The following is a 21,193-nucleotide window of genomic DNA, read 5'->3' as shown; positions in this document are numbered from 1 at the left end:
CGACGTGTAGAATTCCGAGGCATTGCGAGGGGAATGTATGTCTTTACATTGTCTCTCAATCATTTCTTCGAGTGTAGTGCAGGCTTCCGTGAGGCGTTCCGCTTGATCGCGTGTGATGTGCATGCCGGCGATGCGCGCCTTGGGTGCTTTGGATGCTGTGGGCGTCTTGGATGCGTTCGGCGCTGTCTTTGTCTTCGTAAACCAAGACATAAGGAATGTGTGCAGATAGTATAGATAAGAGAGGGATTGTCCCGTGCATTCTTTGATCGTGCGGCTGAGCGTGGGTGGTTGAGGCGGATTCGGTACCCTGGCACGCCTGGGTGGGTTCTGGGCGCGGACCAGTGAGGAGGGAGGCATTGTAGTTTCTGGGGTCGCGATTTGGTTGAAGAGTGGAGGTGCGACCTGCGTGTGACTTGAGTGGCGATGAACTACTTGCGCGAGGCGAACAATGAGATAGTAGAGGAGCGGTGCTAAACTAGTTCTGTTGCGCATTGTGAAAACGGGCTGTTGAGTGTGAGATGCGGCAAAGGGTCTGAGAAAACGGGCGCCTGTGAGACAATCTGGTTTAGGGAACAAACAACAAGAAGAGCAAGCGGATATCATATGTCAAGCACGATACTTGACTGCGTTGGTGTCAGAGTCGCTCTGCTGGCTGTCAAATGTGAATCATACTGGCTGAATTAGAACAACGTGATTACATGCCTCTGCGCTCACATCTTCGCCCTATCCCCATAGTCCGCATTCACAAGCACATAGCGATACCGTGCATGTCCCTCCTCCATATCAACCACACTCTTATTCGCATCCTTCATGTTGCGCTTCTGCGCCCAAGGTTTAATCCCCTTGTCAGCCGCAAACTTCAACATCTCTTCAATCTCCTTGGGACTGCCAATTTGGCTACCCCCGATTTTGCATCCTTTGCCTATAAGACCAAACGCAGCGATTTGAGGGAGCTTGTCTTCTGGTGCGCCGACCTGGATGAAAGAACCGCCTGTACGGAGAAGTCGGAGATAGGACTCGAGTGGCATGTCTGGTGAGGAGACTGTGCTGATGATGAGGTCGAGGCTTCGGCTGTGGTTGCGCGCCCACTTGTCGTCTTCAGAGGTCGCGATGTAATCTGTTGCGCCCATCGCTTTTGCGTCGTCGACCTTGTTCCTCCGTCGGCTTATCGCTACGACTTTCTCGCAGCCGAGTGCTTTGGCGAACAAGACGCCGAAATGGCCTAGACCTCCCAAACCTACGATTCCGACCTTCTTCCCTGGACCTGCGCCGTTGTTCTTCAGCGGCGCGTAAACGGTGATGCCGCCGCACATCATAGGCGCTGCTTCTTCGCTCTTCAACCCAGCGGGTATCTTGATCGCGAAATGCGCTGGGACGCGGACATAATCTGCATATCCGCCCATGCTCCAGCTTCCGTCCGGGTACTTCGCATTGTATGTGCCCACCATCTTCGGGCAATGCTGCTCAATGCCCGCGCTGCATTCCTCGCAGTCGTCCTTCAAGCAGCTGAACGCCTGCGCGCCTACGCCCACTCTGTCGCCTAAGCGCAGGTTCTTGACTTTGTCTCCCACACGCACGACGTTTCCGACGATTTCGTGGCCGACGCATACGGGATAGTGGGTTGCGCCCCAGCCAGATCGCAGGGTGTGGATGTCGGTGCCGCAGATGCCGCAATGGGAGACTTTGATGTCGATATCGATGGCGTTGAAGGGCTTAGGTTGGAAGGACGACCATGTCATGTTGCCTTGTGCCGCATTCTTATCGTGGCCTAGCCAGCCGTGAAATTCGGAAGGGGAGGTCATCTTCGTTTGGGGGCGGGATCTCTAACACTGGAAGGCGGGGTGAGGTAATTTGAGCTGGCCAGTACACTGTTCGAGGAATTGGTTGCAGTGTTAGCTATCAAGAATAGATCGACTGTAGATGTCGAGCGTTGTCACGCATCGCGCAGCTAGGACCGAGGATGGCCGACGTCATGGTGTTGGGACAATGTTATCCGAGGCATCTCGCCGGAGCCCTGGACACCAGATGAGGGGGACACGGCTCACGAGAAAGAACAACCCCCATCATCGCGAAGAGTCACGATAGATTCAGCGGCGCGATATCGTGTCTCTGCAGGTGTCGAGCACGATCTTGTCCTCGGCTCCAACACTTCTCTGGCTTCCCGTTGCAAATTGCGCATACCTTTTCATCGTGTGAGCGAAATTCTTACTGAAGACTCCTACGACATCATCTTCGATCGTCTGGAAGATGAGATCATCAAGAGTGAGACTAGTACTCGGCGCGGTTTGGTAGAGAATCAGAACGCTATCTACAATCTAGAAACACTCGTTGTACGCGGGACTTCGCATGGTCCGCCAACTTGGGTCGTAGACAGCTAAGGACCGTGAGTACTGCATGTGCACTGTCGCGCTAACCCGCGACCATCAGTCAGCAACTCTAATGCCCGGGCATATCGGCAGCTTACTATAATATACTTCTAGGTATCTTCTTAGCTTAATTACACTAGCGTCTAATTTAGATATAAGATATTAACTATAAAGATTAAAGTAATTACAAGACTACCTAGAGATCTGTTTATTTATACTACTATATATTACTACGTAATATATTAATATAATACAAGAACTAAATCTACTAACCTCTAAGTCTTAGTTTTCTTTATTCTCTTTATAAATAGTAAACTCTACTTAACACATTTCTAGTTATAAAGTATTATAGTATTTACTATAGTATCTTTAATCTCTATATCTTTACGTCTAATTATCTTTTTAAATATATTAACTATAGCTTTTCTATTCTTACTAGTTTAAATTTTAGTAATAGTTTTATATAACTATCTAGCGTCTATAAAAAAGTAATTAAAGTTTTAATCTTACTAGTATATTATTAGATATATACTATTATCTACTTTAGTAATTAAGCTATAATAGTTATTCTAGTAATAATCTTCTATATCTAGATTCTAGTTTATAAAGCTTAGATACTATATAAATATATAGTTTAGTATTTATTTAAATATACTTCTTTATAAGTTATAAAACTCTTTTATTAATTTTTATTATTATACTAGATACTAGATACTAGTTTAGTTCTTTATAGCTTTTTACTTTTTTAAACTACTTCTTTATAAAATATATTAGAAGAAATTAATTCTAAGTAAGTTACGTAATCTACTAGTAGTTTATAGATAGTTTACGTAAATTTTAGCTTTACTAAATTAGTATAGTCTACTAGTGTATTATACTATTTATAACTATTATAAATTCTATAGTTATATATAGTAAGTATAAGGTATTTAAAAAATATACCTATAATAAGATTACTATATAGAGTTACTAACTACGTTTTGTTACTCTACTCTATATTAACACTTTACTATAATAACTATTATAAAAATCTTTCTAAGCTATACTAATTATATAAATAGAGTATACTATATATTTAGAGTAGATATATATTTATAGTAATACTATAATTAGTACTATTACTACTAAAATTAAAAATTATAGTTAATACTTATTTAGTATTTATACTTCTTATAGTATAGTATAGTTAAGTAGTATTACTTATAATTTATTATAAAAGTTTTATATATGTTAATAATAAAGGTATATAGAATAATAATATTATTATAGTAGAGAGCTTTAGAAGAAGCTATTAAGAGTAAATATATATTATAGAAGTATTAGTCTAATATTAGGCTAATAACGCTCTAGGCTTAAAACTATTATATATCTCTCTCTAAAAGGCGCTTAAAGTTCTAACTAAGTAGTAATAGTAAGTAAATAAAGAAGTAAGAGTTTTTTTTAATAAAAAGGCCTAAAAGAAAGTTAAAAGTTACTATTCTAACGTGCGCTAGTAGTAACGTTACTATTCTCTAAAAGGTTATATATAGTAGATAAGAAAAGTAAAAATAGTAATCTAGATACCTACTAGAGTACTATAAAGAACGCTGTATTAGCTAAAGCTAATAAGTAGTAAGTAGAGTAGTAAGCTACCTTAGAGCTACTAATAACTATAGAGGTTAAAGTTAGATAGAAATATATATTAGAATTAGTAACTTAGTAGACTTCTAAGATAGTATTATAGCTAAGGTAATTATTAAATAACTAGCTAGTTCTTTCTAAGTATATAAAGTCTAGTAGTTAAAGTAGAGTAATAGTAAGCTTTCTATTATTATTATAGTTATAAAACGTAATATATAGTTCTAGTTAGCCTAAGTTATAAGTATAGTAATTCTAGATAGCCTTCTTATAACTCTAAAGGTTTATATATAGCTACTATAGTAAGAACTAGTTATTACTTACTTATTTAACTTTATATTATAGTAGCTTATAGTATCTAGTATAGAGATTAACTATATTATTATAGAACTATAAGTTAAGAACCTAGAAGATAATAAACTTTATAACGCTATTATTAGCTAAGTATATCTTAGAAGAAGTAGTATTAGTAGTATAGGTTTACTCTAAAAGAGTATTATCTTTATAAAGCTATAGTAGCTAAAAGTAAAAAGTAGAAAATATATTCTTAAGCTAAGTAGAGAGATCTAGTTTATAAGCTATATTATTAATAACTTATACTACTTAGTAGAAGTATATATTCTTATAGTCTAATAACTTAACTAGTTATTCTATTTTAATATAATATACGCTTAGTATTATCTAGTTACTAATAGTAAAGTATAAAGTAGGTAACTAGTTTATATTAGTAAATTTCTTTATCTTATCTTACGTTTATAGTATCTACTATTATAGAAAGGTATAGGTATTATTAATATAATAAGTAAAGATATTAGTATTATATTATTATTATATAATAGTAGAAGTAGAGTATAGTAGCTATAATTAGTATATAGGCTCTAGCTTAGATCTTAGCTACTAGCTCTTTATAGTAAGAAATAGAGATAAGTCTATTATAATACTTATTACTAAGTTAGCCTTAAATTTAGCTAAAAAGAGTAGCTACGCCTAGTTAGTTTATAAATAGTTAATATAAGTATATAAGTATTACTTTAGATCTATATTAGCGTTTTTAGTTTAACTATTAGTCTCTAAATAGTAAGTAGTACTAAGTTTTAAGTAGGTGCCTATACGCTTATAGAGATAATTCTAGAAATATAATATAAACTAGCGTCTTCTATTAGATACTACTATTCTAGAGTAGCTCTTATACTTCTAGATATACTCTATAAACTTATCTATAATAGTTAGAACTTTTATATTTTCTATAGTAATAAACTTCTTTATCTTAGATAACCTATTAACTACTACTATAATATACTTATACACGTAGCTATACTATAATAAAGTAAGTAAAAAGATAATAAAGTTAATAAAGATATTATTCTAATACTATATTAGTACTAAAAGTAGATAGAGAAGACTATATTTAGTAGAATAGTTTACCTTAGATTAGTAGTATATTATACACTTATTTATATAGCGTATAATAGTATTAGTTATACTCTACTAGTAGTACTACTAGCTAACCTACTAGTATATAGTTATATAGCCTTTATACTCTCTAAAGAGACTATTATAAAAGTAATAGATAATCTAGATATAGAGCTTCTTACTAAAGAGAATAACTAGTTAGCTATTACTAATAAATAGCTAGCTATTATTACTAGCCTCTAAGTTTCTAAGCTCTATTTAGATTCTTTTAATAATAAGGTAATAAAGAATATAATACTTATTTAAAGCTAAGGCTACTCTAATATTAATAAGGCACTAGTCTATCTAAGTAAGTACTATAGTAACTTCTTTAAGAAATATAGTATTAGCGCTAGAGATATTATTATAGAGATTAGAGCTACTCTTAAGAAAGAAGCGCGTAAGCTCTATAAGTAGAGTAGAAGAAAGTATAGAAGCTCTTTTACCTATCTCTTAAAGAAGTATAAGTAAGAAGCTAATATTATAAGTATTATTACTAAGGTAGATACTAGCTAGTTAGATAGTAGCGTAACTACTACTATTCTACTAATAGTCTTCTAGAATTATCTAATACTAGTATTAGACTCTATTATTAGTAACCTTATCTAGAAGGTCTCTAGTATAGTAAGTAAGACTATTAGGCTTAGTGCTCTACTTTCTAGAGTAGTATTAGATCTTAAAGTTAAATTTCTTTAGAAACTTAGCCTACTAGGCTTATTATTAGTTTAAGTTATATTTAGTATAGAAGTACTTTAGTTTATAGTAGTTAGTAAGAATCTTAATTATATTAGAGACTTCTATAAGCTCTAGTTACTATTTCTTAAAAGTATAAACTATAGCTAGAAGCTTCTTATTATAGATTTTATAGTTATACTCTATAGATATTATTTTCTTTAATAAATAGGCTATAGGCTAAATAGTACTATTTTTCTAAATCTAGAATAACACTATAGCGTAAACATAATCTAAAGTATTAGTTTTAATAATACTTTTTAAGTCTAGGTTAAAATAAGCTAGCACTATATTAGTATAGAAAGTAGCCTTTAGTATAATAAAGGCTTACTCTATCTTAGCTATTATCTTAAATAGCTTAGAGTCTTTTCTAGTAAGATATATAAGTAGTTTAGTAATATTAGAAAATCTATATATAAAGTATTAGTAGAAGTTTATAAATCTAAAGAAGACTTATATATTCTTTAAGAACTAAGATAGCTTTTAGTTCTAAATAGCGTTAACCTTCTTAAAATCTATTTTAATACTATTAGCTATAATAATAAGATCTAGAAACTTTACCTTTATTTTTATAAATTTAGACTTAAGAATATCTATTAGTAGGTCTACACTTATAAGATAGTATACTATCTTAACTAGGTAAGCTTTATACTACTCTAGTGTCTTACTAAAGATAATAATATTATTAAGGTAAGCTATATAGAATTTATTAAGAAACTTATATAGAATATTATTAATATAAATCTAAAAGGTTCTAGAACTATTATATATACTAAAAGATATTACTATATATTAATAGAGTCTATAGAAAGTAATAAAAATAGAAAGGTACTTATACTTATCTTTAATACGTATTTTATTAAATATAGTAATAATATTAACTTTAGAAAAGTACTTTAACTTTAAGAGCTTTATAAGTATATTCTAGATAAGAAGTAGCGCGTTTCTATTCTTTACTATATATATATTTAAACCTTTATAGTCTATATATATATAGATACTATCTTTAGATTTATATATAATAAGTAAGAGTACTATTTAGATAGAAGTACTACGCTCTATATAGCTCTTCTTAACTATATTATTAATATATAGCTTAACTACTTAGGCTTTATTTTATAATATAAAGCGTAGCTACTAAGAAGATAGCTTTAGAGGCTATCTAGTATTATTAGACTTAAGTTTAATTTTATAGTTAAAATCTCTATAGTAGATAAATAGCTTATTAGCTTTCTTAGAGTTAAAACTCTAGTAGAAAGAATAGAGTACTATTAGAAGCTTCTTTAGAAGCTCTACCTTAGTTATATAAAAATGTTCTATTTTATTATAGAATTTATTATAGTTCTTAAATAGAACTTTAGCTCTAGCTACCTATAGAAGCTAAGTTTATTTCTACTTCTTATTATTTATATCTACTAGTTAATATATCTTTTTATATAAGATAATACTTATATTCTAGTTCTAGTAAATAGCTACTATAGTAACTCTACTTAATATATAAATAACGTTAATTAGAGAAGAAGCTTTAGAATATTAGGTAACTTTATAATAAAAGTCTAGCGTAAGAAAAAGAAGCTACTTCTAATAGTAGCTACTCTAAGTATACACTAGCTTATAATTATAAATATAGCTAGAGAAGTATTAGAGTAATATAAAAAATAAAAATATATTCTTCTAATTTACTTATAGCTTATAGGTTTAAAACTAGAAAGTATCTAAGATTATTTAGATATCTAAGAGTTTAGTAATATATATAAAAGTATTCTCTAAGTATAAGCTAAATATAATAGTTACGTAAGCTATATAAGTAACTTCTATAACTAGAGATCTATTAGCTAATTCTAAGATAGTAGGCTTAGTAAAAGAAATAAGTTTATATTTATATATATAGGTATAAGAAGAATTAATAAAGAGAAAAGTATAACTAGTGTTACTTATAAGTTTAGTATATTAAAAGAGTAAAAAGTAGTTAGATAATAATATAATTTTCTTAAAGACTAGTTACTAGCCTATAAAAGACTAATATATATTACTATATATAGTAGTAGTAGTAATAGTTAAGATAGTAATATAAAATCTAATTAGACTCTATTATTTAAGAGCTTTAATATAATTAGTAATTACTTATAGAGTAGAATTAGAATTATTATTATTATTATTACTACTAACTTTTAATAAAGAAAAAGAAAGCGTAGCTTAGAAGTCTATAGAGCTTAAATTCTTATCTTCTTTACTATTCTTAACTATTAGTAGTAGGTATAAACGTATAGAGTTATTAAGTACTAATAATAAAAAAGATGCTAGAGTCTATAGCTTCTTATACTAGGTAGGTCTCTAGAGATAACTATTACTAGAAACTATAAGTTTTCTAAAGATATAGAGTTAGTAACTACGTTAACACTAATAGTAGTACTCTTAGCCTTAGGCCTAACTAGCTCTCTAACTAGATTATCTCTATTAGTAATAGTCTTTTCTAGTATATTCTATACCTTAGTAAAAGTGTTAAATAAAGTAGAAGTCTAGCCTAAATAGTAGCTACTTTAAGCCTTATAGCTATAGTTCTTCTTAAAGTAGTTAAAATAATAGTTTATATACTTAAGAATTTTAATCTAAATATTAGAGTAACTATAAAAGCTCTAGCTAGTGCTAGCTCTAGTATTATAAGTAGAAGTAGTAGAGAACTTATTACCTCTACTACTACTAGTGTTATTACCTAAGTTATTATTATCTCTATAACTTCTAGTATTAGTAGAGTAAGAAGAGTTAGACTACTTAAGTAAGTAAAAAGTCTAATAAAAGGCTAAGTAGAAGATATTAAAGTCTAAGGCGTTTATAGTAGTTATATTATACTACTATACTAGTAGCTAGTTTCTAAGAAACTAGATCTTAAGATTATTATTCTATTAAAAAGAAAAGATACTAATATTAAAATAGGTAATATACTTACTTATAGTCTTGCTAGCCTTTATATAAAACTTTAAGCTCTTATACTAGTACTATATAGTAATATAACTATTTAGAGACTTAAAGATAGTATCTAGAATTATCTATACTTCTAATAAGTTAATAAACTTAGCGCTAGCTTTAAGATAGCTTTATATAATATTACTAAAAGCCTTATTCTTAGTCTTTTATTAAAGATAGCTAAGTTTCTATACTTTAGTTATAAAGTCTTATAGGTAATAGATAAACTAGTTAGAAATATCTATCTTCTACTTAAGATAATTCTACTCTAAAGTATCTATACCTAAGAATACTTTAGGTTTAGATTTCTTAGAGCGTACATAATAAGTATAGCTTTTATTCTTAGTATTATTACGTAATAGAGAGAGGTAGTAACACTAGTTATAATAACTTAGTAGAGAATAGTTAGAGTTATAGTTATTATTATTACTATTATAGTTAAAGTTAAAGTAGTTAGATAGATTAAGGCTAGCGTAGGTAGGCTTAGACTTAGTTAACGCCTTAAGCTATAACTTAGCGTAATAAAGATAGACCTATAAGTTAGTAGCCTAGATCTAAAGCTTATTAGTAGTAATATAAGTAATCTAATAGTTATTAAACTTAGTGTAGTACTTTATCTTATAGTTTAACTTACTTAAGATTATCTTATATAAACTATTCTTAATCTATTAGTAGTTTTAGTAGTTAGTATAGAAAGTACTATAGACGTTATAGAGCTACTTAGTAAGCTAGGTATATACTAAGTTAGTAGTCTTTATCTATTTCTAACTAGTCTTAAGCTAACCTTCTAGCTTTATACACTTAGTAAAAGTATTAGTAAGATTACTTTTATAGTCTTTAAGCCTATTCTAGGTATTTTAGTTTTTATTATAAAGTTTATTAATAAGAGTTTTCTAGGTATAGAGCTACTTATATAGCTTATTACTATAATAGTGCTTATTACTAAGATTAATATATATATTATAAACTTATTTATATAAGTTATTAAAAACGTTAGTATAGTTAATATTAGAGCTTATCTCTTTAATAGTTATAATATAGAACGCGTTCTTTTTAATAGTGTTATCTAAAGTATTAGTTTTTTATATATTAAATATAGTAGTGTTATTCTTATAAGAGATAGTATAGAACTTAGAGAGAAGTTACTTAAAATAAGTCTAAGTAGTAGACTTAGAGAAGATAATCTTAATTAGAGATAAAGCGTATAGAGAATAACTAACCTAAGCGTTTCTATTAATATTATTTTTATTAGTTTTATTAAGAAACTTTATAGTACTTATTAAAGAGTAATAGAAAGATAATTCTTAGCTATAGTAAAATATAAAAAAAACTTTTTTATTCTTAGTATAAGTAGTAATAGTAGTAGAGAGTTTCTTATTAGTAAAGTTATTAGAGAGTTCTATAACGTAAGTAGAAATCTAGAAACTATTAGTGTTACTACTATTATTATTATTACTATTACTATTACTAAAGAATATATATTTACTAAGAATATATATATTCTCTTTAAAAAAGTTATTCTTACTATATTTATAAGTAAGCGTACTTAAATAATACTTTTAGAACTAGGTAGTGTTTATAAGAGTATAAAATAACTATCTAGAGTTTTAGGTCTAAGTCTAAAAATTACTCTTAGCTCTATAGATATAGTTAAGAGTAGTAGTAGTCTTACGCTAGTAACTAGAGACCTTAGTAGAGATAAAGTATAAGTTAGTAGTGTATAGAACTAGTATAGTTTCTAGTATATTATAATATATAGTGCGCAAAAGCGTGTTAGAAGATATATTTAGTAATCTATTAATCTTAGAATATAAAGAGTTAGGCCTACTTAAAGCTATAATCTTAGGTAATAGCGCACTTCTTAGAGAGACGCGTTATAAAAGCTAGTATTATAATTAACTATAATAATATATAAAAGTCTTATATACGTTAATAATAGAGGTATATAGAATAATAATATTATTATAGTAGAGAGCTTTAGAAAAAGCTATTAGAGGTAAATATATATTATAGAGGCGTTAGCTTAATATTAGACTAATAGAGCTCTAGGCCTAAAACTATTATATTTATAACTATAGTTTATATATTTTATATAGTTAGCGTAATATCTATATAATTTATATTTAGTAATATATACTTAATTTATACTAGAAATAATATATTTAGTTTTTATACTATTATTACGTATTATTTATTTTTTATTTTAGTAGTAATAGTACTAATTATAGTATTACTTATTTTCTATATCTACTATAGTTATTATATCTTATAGAAGTATATCTATAAAATTTTTATAAAAATAAAGTATAATTCTAACTAGTATATAGTATACTCTTAAAGCTTTCTCTAACTACTATTCTTAGAAACTACTATTATTTTATCTAATTATTTATTAAATATACTAGTTCTATAATATAGATATAACGTAGCTAAGTAATATAGTATATAATTATAATATAGATATATTTATAAAGAGTGCGTATTAAACTTAAGCTATATAAACTACTTAGACTAAGTAGAGTATTCTTTTAGAATTATACTACTTATTAAAATAAGTATTAAGCTTACTAAGAGACTATAGTTACTTATAGCTATATATAAAAGAGATAGTAAGTAGTATATATATTACTAATATACTTAGAGTTATTAGAGAAAAGCGCTACTATAAGCGTAGATAGTTAATACGTAAGTACTATAGTAGGCGTATATAGTTAATATATAAAGAGCTAGTAATAGCTAGTTACTTTACTTATTATAAAAAAAGAGTTTAAATAAAGATTAGAAGAGTATTTAAATATATTATTTATAGTATTATTATTATATAAAGAGAATAAAACCTATACTTTAAAGTACTAGACTTATAACTATAGAGAAAATTAAGCTAGAAATAATAGATTTAGATAATTAAAATTATAATTACTACTTTTATAAAATTAGATAAAAGTAGTATAATATATATAGATAAGCGCGTAAAACACTAGTATAAAAGAAAGAAAGTATATAATTAACCTAATAGATACTTAAATACCTATTACTATAATTATTATCTAAACTACTTCTCTTTAACTTATTCTAAGCTAATCTAGCGCGCTTAGCACTTTTTAAAAGTCTACTAGTACTTTAGATATTAAATTAATCTTAAGTAGATTAAAGTCTATTTTTCTTAAATAGTTATAGCTTATTTTTTATAATATAAAACTTTTATTAGAAAATAAAGTTAGTATATTCTTTTACTTATAAAAGTATAGAGTATTAGTTTATAAAAAGTAAAAGTAAGCTTTTTTTAATATTATTCTATAAGACTATAGTGTACTCTAGTACTTATATATCTAGTATTTAGTCTAATCTAAGTTTTTTTTATAATAGCTTTATATTTTCTAAAAAGTCTATAGAGTTCTAATTACTATACTATATAGTGCGCTTAAGATAATTATAAGTATATTACTTATACTTTTATAAAAAACTAAGTAAGTTTAATATAATATACTTAAAGTCTATTTATAATAGTATCTAGATAGAGTTTTAGTACTTTGCTAATATTTAATAAATATACTATAGAGTCTTTAATAGCTTAAAGATATATATAGTACTAAAATTTACTCTTTATATCTTTATTATAAAGCTTTATAGTATATAAAAAAAGTATAACTTATAATTCTACTTTTAGTAATTATATTATACTTAGTTAGTTTTTAAGAATAACTATAGAGATTTAGATTTTAAAAGATTTCTAGTTAAGAAAGTATTCTCTAAGTAAGTTATAGATAGCGCTCTTATATTATTCTTAAAAGTAGTTAGATTATTTATAGTAACTCTAGTATAAAAGTTCTATAACTTAGCTAGCTTAATATACTTTAGCTAAAAAGTTCTCTAAGTATAAAAGCGTTATAGCTTCTAGTCTAGAATAGTTTTTTCTAGAATATTCTAGGTTTTATTAGAAGTAAGAATATAATTCTATAGCAAAGATAGTAGAATTAGACTATTACTAATATTATTATCTATCTTAGATATAGAAAGTATTAGCTTATACAATTTCTTCTTAATAAAAGTTAGTACTAATAGATCTATAGCTAATACTACTATATTATATAGTTCTATATTATTATTAATATTTATTAGTATATAACTATTACTATAAGTATTATAAGTAGATATTATATAATATAGATATATTATAAGATAAATAATTTAAATATTAGATAAGTAACTACTAATTAATATAAAATATAAAAGATAGTAAAGTAATAGTATATTATCTAGTAAGAATAGATAAATTATTATCTTTTAGGTAATAATTCTCTAGATCTACTTATACTTGCACTAGGTTAGATTACATAACATTATCTAACTATCTAGAATATAGATTTCTAATAGTTACTTAGTTATATTATAGTAGTATTTTTTATAATTAATATAGTTTATATAATTACGCTAGAGAATACTATATAGATAGTAGTTAGACTTATAAGTCTATAAGCGCGTAATAATAGTAGTATATTTATATTATAAGCTTATAAAGTTATTCTTAATATTTTTATATTTCTTTTAGAGGTTTATATAATTAGTATTCTTATTAGTATAGTTAAGAAAGTACTATATACTCTTCTTCTTTTCTTTAGTAAGAAGTAAGTATTATATAGTAGTAAGAGTCTTTTACTCTTAAAGCTTCTTTTAGTATTAGTTATCTTTTCTTTTCTAGAAGGTATAGCTTTTATAAAAGTTATTAACTTTATTCTAAAGATTATCTATTTTATTCTTATTATCTAAGTTATACTCTTTAAGAAAGTTAATAGACTTAGACTAATTATTAATAGTCTTAGTATAGCTATTATAAGTAACTTATAGCTTATCTTACTTTAAGTTAATAGCTTTAAGTTTATTAGTAAGATTATTCTAATATAGTAACTAGTTCTAACTATTTTTATTTTTATTCTTACTATAGTAAAGGCTTTACTTAAGATTATAGATATAGTTAAGCTTCTTTTTATAAAGGTTATAAAAGACTATATTAGATAAAGGTTTAGTCTATTACTTTAGAACTTTATAGTTTTTTATAAGAATATCTATAGCTATTATAATATAGACTAGAGCTATATAGAACTACTATAAGTATTTAGTAATAGTGCATAATAAGTAGTTATAGATATTAATAGTAATTTAAAAAAAGTTATTAGTATTTTAGCTTTTCTTAAGGTTTTAGTCTATTATAATAATAAAGCTAAGATTATTATCTTTATTCTAGAGATAAAAGATATATAGCTCTAGCTATTATCTATTTTCTAAAGAAACGTAAATAATATCTAAAGAGTTAGAAGTAATAACTTTAATATAATTCTTTTAGAGATTAAGTTTAACGTAGATATTAGTAGCTTTCTTATAAGTTATAAACTCTTTTAGCTTAGAGCTAGTTACTTTATCTACTTTAGAAGGTAGAGAGTATAGTTTTAAGAAACTACTTTATTAGTAGTTAGATTACTAAATCTTACTTAGAGTAGAGTTCTAAACTATAGTGTTTTAGATATTTTAAAATATAATACTATTTTTATTTATAAACTATAGAAAGAATTCTTAGAGTTTAGAGAATAGTTATTTAGATATATTTAGTAGTAATAATAGAAAGAGTATAGTTAGTATAAATATTAAGGTTTACTTATAGACTATTATATCTTTTAATAATATTTACTTATAGATATTATACGTCTTAGTACTTAATATATAATATATAGATTTACCTTTACTACTTACTCTAAGTAAGGTAAGCTAATTCTTTTTCTTTTATATTATAATACTTTTAGTAATAAAGTGTAAGGTTCTACGTAATACTTACTTTCTAATAACTAAGTACTCTAATAAAAAGCTTCTAATAGTATATATTAGTTACTCTACTTATATATTCTATAGTATATATAGATAGTAGTTTAATTACTATAATTATCTCTTAGTAGTAGGCTTACTACTAGATTTAGATAGTATTAGTAAGACTCTAGTACTTATATTTAACTACTTTATAGTATTATATAATAGTTCTTAATATTATAATTTACGTAGCTAGTATTTAGAATAATAAAGTAAAGCTAGTATTTAAAATAATACTAAATTCTTTCTTAAACGTTTTTATATACATTAAACTACTAGTAATATTAGAAGAGTATAGAGTATATAGTATTAGTTCTATAATAGCTAATAGTTTTATATATTAACTATATAGCTTATAAGTAGATATTAGTATTATTAATAATATAGTATATAGCTATATTTCTTAAAGTTTTATAAAAGAGTATATAATTACGTATAAAAAAGTTTAGAGCTCTCTTCTTCTATATATAAAGCTCTTTTAGTATTATACTTTTAGAAATTTTAAAGTTAATAAGAAACTAGATAACTTATTTAGATTACTTAGAATACTTATACTTAAGTACTTAGACTACTTTAATAGATAGTAGCTCTTTTTCTATACTTCTAATTATATAGTTAATAAACTTCTTAAGATTATTCTTAAGTTCTTTTAGTAAAACCTAATTATTAGATTTAAAGTAGTAAGAAAGAGTATTTATAATAATATTTTTTTTTCTAAAAATATAGATAATATTAAAGTTCTAAAAAAGAATAGTAGAGATCTACTAATTTATAACTAATTCTAGATTATTTATAAAAAAGTAATTAAGCTAAATAATAAGTATTACTATATTAGTTTTAATAGTAAAATATATACTATATAAGTATATATAAAACTTCTTTAAAGCTTATAGTACTACTTTATATTCTAACTTAGTAGAATACTAAAGATATTCTTTTACTAACTAGAGTATACTTTTAAATTAAATAGAATAGAGTCTACTATTAGCTTATAGCTATTTAAGATAAGCTTCTTTTTTATTCTAACTAGTATTAGTTATAAGAAAGATTTTATACTTTAATATATTAAAGTAGTTAAGGCTTACTAGCGCTAGTACTAAGTATATAGTATACTTAAGTATATATATTACTTAATTCTAATCTAAGCTCTACTTATACTTTATATATCTATAAAGAAGATAGAAGAGAGGCTTAGTAATAGTAGTAAATTCTTTTATCTAGATATAGTAGTAGATATATAGTCTAAGAAATAAGTAAATATTATATATATTATAGTAAAGTAGCTAGTCTAAAAGCTTCTAAATCTTTTTACTATTAGAATAGTATTCTTTAGAGCTAATTTTATAGCTAATAACTTCTAGGTATTTTATAAGAAAGTAGTACTTCTTACTAAAGACTATCTTTTCTATATACTTAATATTTATAAAAACGTAGTTAAGTTAGAGAATGTATTTATAAATATAGTAATAAATACTAAATATAGCTATCTTACTACTATAGTCTATCTTAGAACCTTTATAAGTAATATTATTAATAAATACTATAGTATTTAGCTAATAGTTTTTAAGAATCTTTATTATAACGCGCTAAAATACTATAACTAAGTTAGTTATCTCTATAACTATAGTATATAAATAAAAAAAACTAACTAGTATCTAAAAAACTATTATATTCTAGCTTATAGTATAAAGAGTAATTTAATTATAACTAGAATAAAGATCTATAAAAGAGTTAATAAGATATCTAGTAAAGCGTTTAGAGAACTTATTTACTATTAGTAGTAGGTTTATATTATATATACTAATAGTATTAATCTTTTATATATAAAAGATCTATTAAGCTCTTTTATTCTTTTTAGAAACTAGATACTATATATTATAATACTAACTATTATAGCGTTTCTAAGTACTTTTATTAAAGTAAGTATTAGCTATATTAACTATAACCTACTTAAGCTTTTTAGAAATAGTAAAGCTTTATACTTACTAAGCTTTATATTTAACTATATAGATTTTATATAGTAGGTATATATTAGAGTATATTCTACTAAATTTAGTAAATTTCTATAATAAAGCTACTTCTCTATTATAGAGTATCTAGATAAAGAGATCTTTTTTTTTTTATATAACTTATAATCTAATATAAAGATTAGCTAGTCTTTTAGATATAAAGTAAGTTTTTTATAAAAATATAGTATATTATAGTTTAAAGATATTATTATAAGATTCTAGATCTAGTTTATAAATAAATAGGTAAAGTTATTAATACTAAATAGCTTATTTCTTCTAGTCTTTCTATCTAAACTCTATTAGCTTATCTACTTAAGAAATATTAATAAGTTAAACTTTCTTATCTATAGTCTTATATAAAGTAGTAATCTTTAGTAGCTAATAAGCTCTATGCGCGTAATTAAGTATCTTCTTATAGTTAATTTTATATATAATAGTATACTTAGTAAGCTTCTATTTATACTAAATAATTAGCTTAGTATTCTTATCTACTTAAGGTATCTCTACACTATTATTAAAAAGAAAGTATATTTATCTTCTCTATATCTATTAGATACTTACTAGAAATAGTATAGTAGAGTAATTAGTAGTATCTCTATTAGAATAGATACTTAATATAGTTAATTATATTATATATATATATATAGTTATTATTATTATCTAAACACTATTTAGATCTAGCTTTCTTTAGCGTACTAACTTTTAAGTCTAATAGCTATTTAGTTTATTATTATATTACTAGTTTTACTACTATATTTCTTCTATACTTAAGAAAAAAACTTTCTTTTCTTTTTAAGTATAAAAGAGAGAATAGCTCTTAGATATTCTTTTCTACCTATTATATTACTAGGTTCTATCTACTTAATCTAAATATATTATATACTAAACTTCTACCTAGAAATCTAAATATAAAATCTCTTTAGGCTATTTCTATTCTAGTATATCTTTCTCTAGTACTCTTCTTATTTTAATTTAATCTCTTCTACTAGCCTATAGCTTCTTTCTCTATTTCTTTAGTATATTCTAAATCTAGTCTTAATTACTTTTAATATTAGTAGCTAATAATCTCTTAAGCTTAAATCTATATCTTTCTTAGGTTTAATTTTTACTTTTCTATAGCGCTTATCTATCTAACTCTTAACTCTCTATAATATTAGCTTTTTCTCTAATAGATATTCTACTATCTCTATTATTATAATAGGTATTTAAGTATCTATTAGATTAATTATATACTTTCTTTCTTTTATACTAGTATTTTACGCGCTTACCTATATATATTATACTACTCTTATCTAATTTTATAAGAGTAGTAATTATAATTCTAATTACCTAAATCTATTATTTTTAGCTTAATTTTCTCTATATTTATTATATTACTAGTATATCTATAGAGATATTTCTAGAAGATTTATATATACTATACTACTATTAGAATCTATATACTAATTACTCTACTTTTTTACCTAAAAGCTTTTTAGCGCTTAGTAACTAGACTATTAAAATAATAATATTATAACTTTTCTTTTTATATATAGTAATTACTAATTTTAACTCTACTTTTATGTATATAGCTTTCTACTATTCTTTCTCTATCTCTTTCTCTTCTTCTACTCTACTCTACTTTAACTTTTTTTCTTTACTATAGCTTTACTTAAGTACTCTAATAGTAAGTTAGCTACTATAGATACTATACTAGTTACTATATCTACTTTCTATACTTAAGAGCTTACTACTAAGCTAGCTATTATATCTAAGACTAATAATAGCTTTACTATTTCTACTACTATATCTACTCTTAAACCTACTATAGCTAAGTAAGTATTTACTATTACTATACTAGAGGCTACTACTACTAAGCTAACTTCTACTAATAAAATAACTACTAAGCCTAAGACTATAAATAATTCTACTACTATTACTACTTAGCCTATAACTAAGAGTACTAGTAATAATACTATACTATTATTCTAACTTTTACGTATACTTAAATAGCTATTAGCTAAATCTACTCTACTTACTTTATCTAAGACTATACTCTTAATTAAAGCTAAGACTAGCACTAGTATTAGCTAAACTAATACTATTATAACTAATATATCTAATACTACTCTACTACTCTTCTCTATCTATAATATTAACTCTACTAGCTATTCTTAGCTTAACTTAGCTTCTAAGTTTCTAATAAAAGCTTTTTAAACGCTTATATCTTACTTTTCTAAGAAGTAGAAGAACTAAAGTAAGTTTCTACACTTTTCTATCTTTACTCTAACTAAAGCTATTAAAGAGAGTAGATATAGTATATATATAGTAAAGTTATATAAGTATAAAACTTCTAACTCTAGTTATAATTAGTATATTATCTAGTATAAGTCTTTTCTCTTCTCTAGAGCCTTTTAACTAAATATTATTCTAATATCTTTTATTTTATTAGTAACTAACTAGAAAGTTTATATTACTACTTTTAGCTTTACTAAGAATTTATAAAATTACTTATATACTTTATAAAGTATAAAATATATACTTAGATCTTTTCTATCTATTCTAGCTACTAATTAGAAAGGCTATTAGTCTAATATATAAGTTAACGCTTATAGTAACTTCTACTTAGCTAATTAGAAAATAACTATTAGTAAATTCTTTTAGTTAGATAATAAGTCTACGTAGTAGCTATTTAACTTTAATATAGAAGTGCTTATACTATTTTATTACTTTAGCGCTAAGTTAGTTAGTATAATTAATTCTTTAGTTAAGAATTCTTCTATTAAGATTATTATCTATAGTTAGTGTACGTTATTAAATTATAGAAAGATATTTAGCTAGTATATCTAGGTTTATATTAATAGCTAGCTAATAAAAAGTAAGATTTACACTAATTACTTAAAGTATAGTAATTATTAAGTCTACTTTTTTTTATAGTAAGTTACTAGATATTCTTTAGATACTTACTTTTTTATTTCTAGTATCTTTACTAATATATTTTTCTAAAGACCTAAGTAGTAAAGTATAGCCTTAAGTCTACTATAACTACTAAGTCTATAGTTACTTTTAATCTAATTACTAGTTTCTCTAAAGATATTCTTACTTATTTTAAAGCTAGTAAGAAATTAACTACTACTTCTAAAGAGAGTAATAAAGTCTTCTTTACCTAGGCTAGCACTAAGCTAGCTAATTAGTATAGATACTATTTAAGTAATATTAATACTAGTTATAACTTAGCTTTCTAACTAAGTCTAAAAGATCTTAGTTATAATTTACCTAAGAAGACTTCTAATACTAAAGCTACTTTTACTTCTACTAGCGTACTTTATATTTAGTTATTATTACTATACTTAAAGATTTTTATATATAGTCTAGAAGACTTCTAGTAAGAAAAAAAAAAAGAGTAAGAAGTAGATATATTACTTAGTTATAAGCTATAATAATTATAGAGAAAATTAAGCTAGAAATAATAAATTTAAGTAATTAGAATTATAATTACTACTTTTATAAGATTAAATAAGAGTAGTATAATATATATAAATAAGTGCGTAAAATACTAGTATAAAAAAGAGAAAGTATATAATTAATCTAATAGATACTTAAATATCTATTATAATATACTTTTTAGATAAGCTATATTATATATAAATTATCTACTTTTAGCTATATACTACTTATATAAGTATTATATAATTAAGTAGAGCTATACACGTCTAGGTATATATAATAATAATAAGACTAGTACCTACTAATATTTTTAGCTTTAATAATTACTAAAATACTAACTATAAGTACTTTCTAAAAGCTCTTATCTTACTCTAAAGCGCTTACTAGTTACTATATAAAGCTCTAGTAGCTTATAAAATTATCTTTAAAATACTTTAAATACTTATAGTACTAGTTACTACTTCTAGTAAGTAGTCTAACTATAGGCTAATAGTCTATTAGTCTATAAGCTATCTAACCTATTAGTAAGCGCTTACTATAGCTATTTATATAGATTTTTTAGCTAATAAGTAGTAAAAATAAGTTTAATAGTATTTAGTAGCTTTAGCTACTAGTTAAGCTACTTACGCTTATAAAGCTACTACTACTACTACTACTAGAGAGGCTTCTACTTCTTAAAATAAAAAGAAGTAAGTTTTAGATATAGTAGTATATAAAGAATAAAAAAAAAAAAAAAGTAGCTTAAGCTCTTTATTAGTGCTCTTTCTCTAT

The 21,193-nt window shown here is 25.3% G+C and overlaps 1 protein-coding gene across 1 annotated transcript; it reads right to left on the bottom strand.

Moving 5' to 3' along the window:
• Positions 1-710: 710 nt before the first annotated feature.
• J4E92_007578 (uncharacterized protein) lies at positions 711-1,802 on the bottom strand (the record flags this gene model as incomplete). Its single annotated transcript, XM_051498941.1, has 1 exon — positions 711-1,802. One exon carries the CDS (start codon positions 1,800-1,802, stop codon positions 711-713), a length of 1,092 nt encoding a protein of 363 aa, XP_051350676.1.
• Between the last annotated feature and the right edge of the window lie 19,391 nt (positions 1,803-21,193).

This window comes from Alternaria infectoria (assembly GCF_024043175.1).
Source record: "Alternaria infectoria strain BMP 0036 chromosome Unknown scaffold_13, whole genome shotgun sequence".
In the NCBI taxonomy this organism is placed as follows: Eukaryota; Fungi; Ascomycota; class Dothideomycetes; order Pleosporales; family Pleosporaceae; genus Alternaria; species Alternaria infectoria.
Note: the sequence above shows the minus strand (reverse complement) of the source record. Positions and strands in the feature narration are given on the sequence as shown.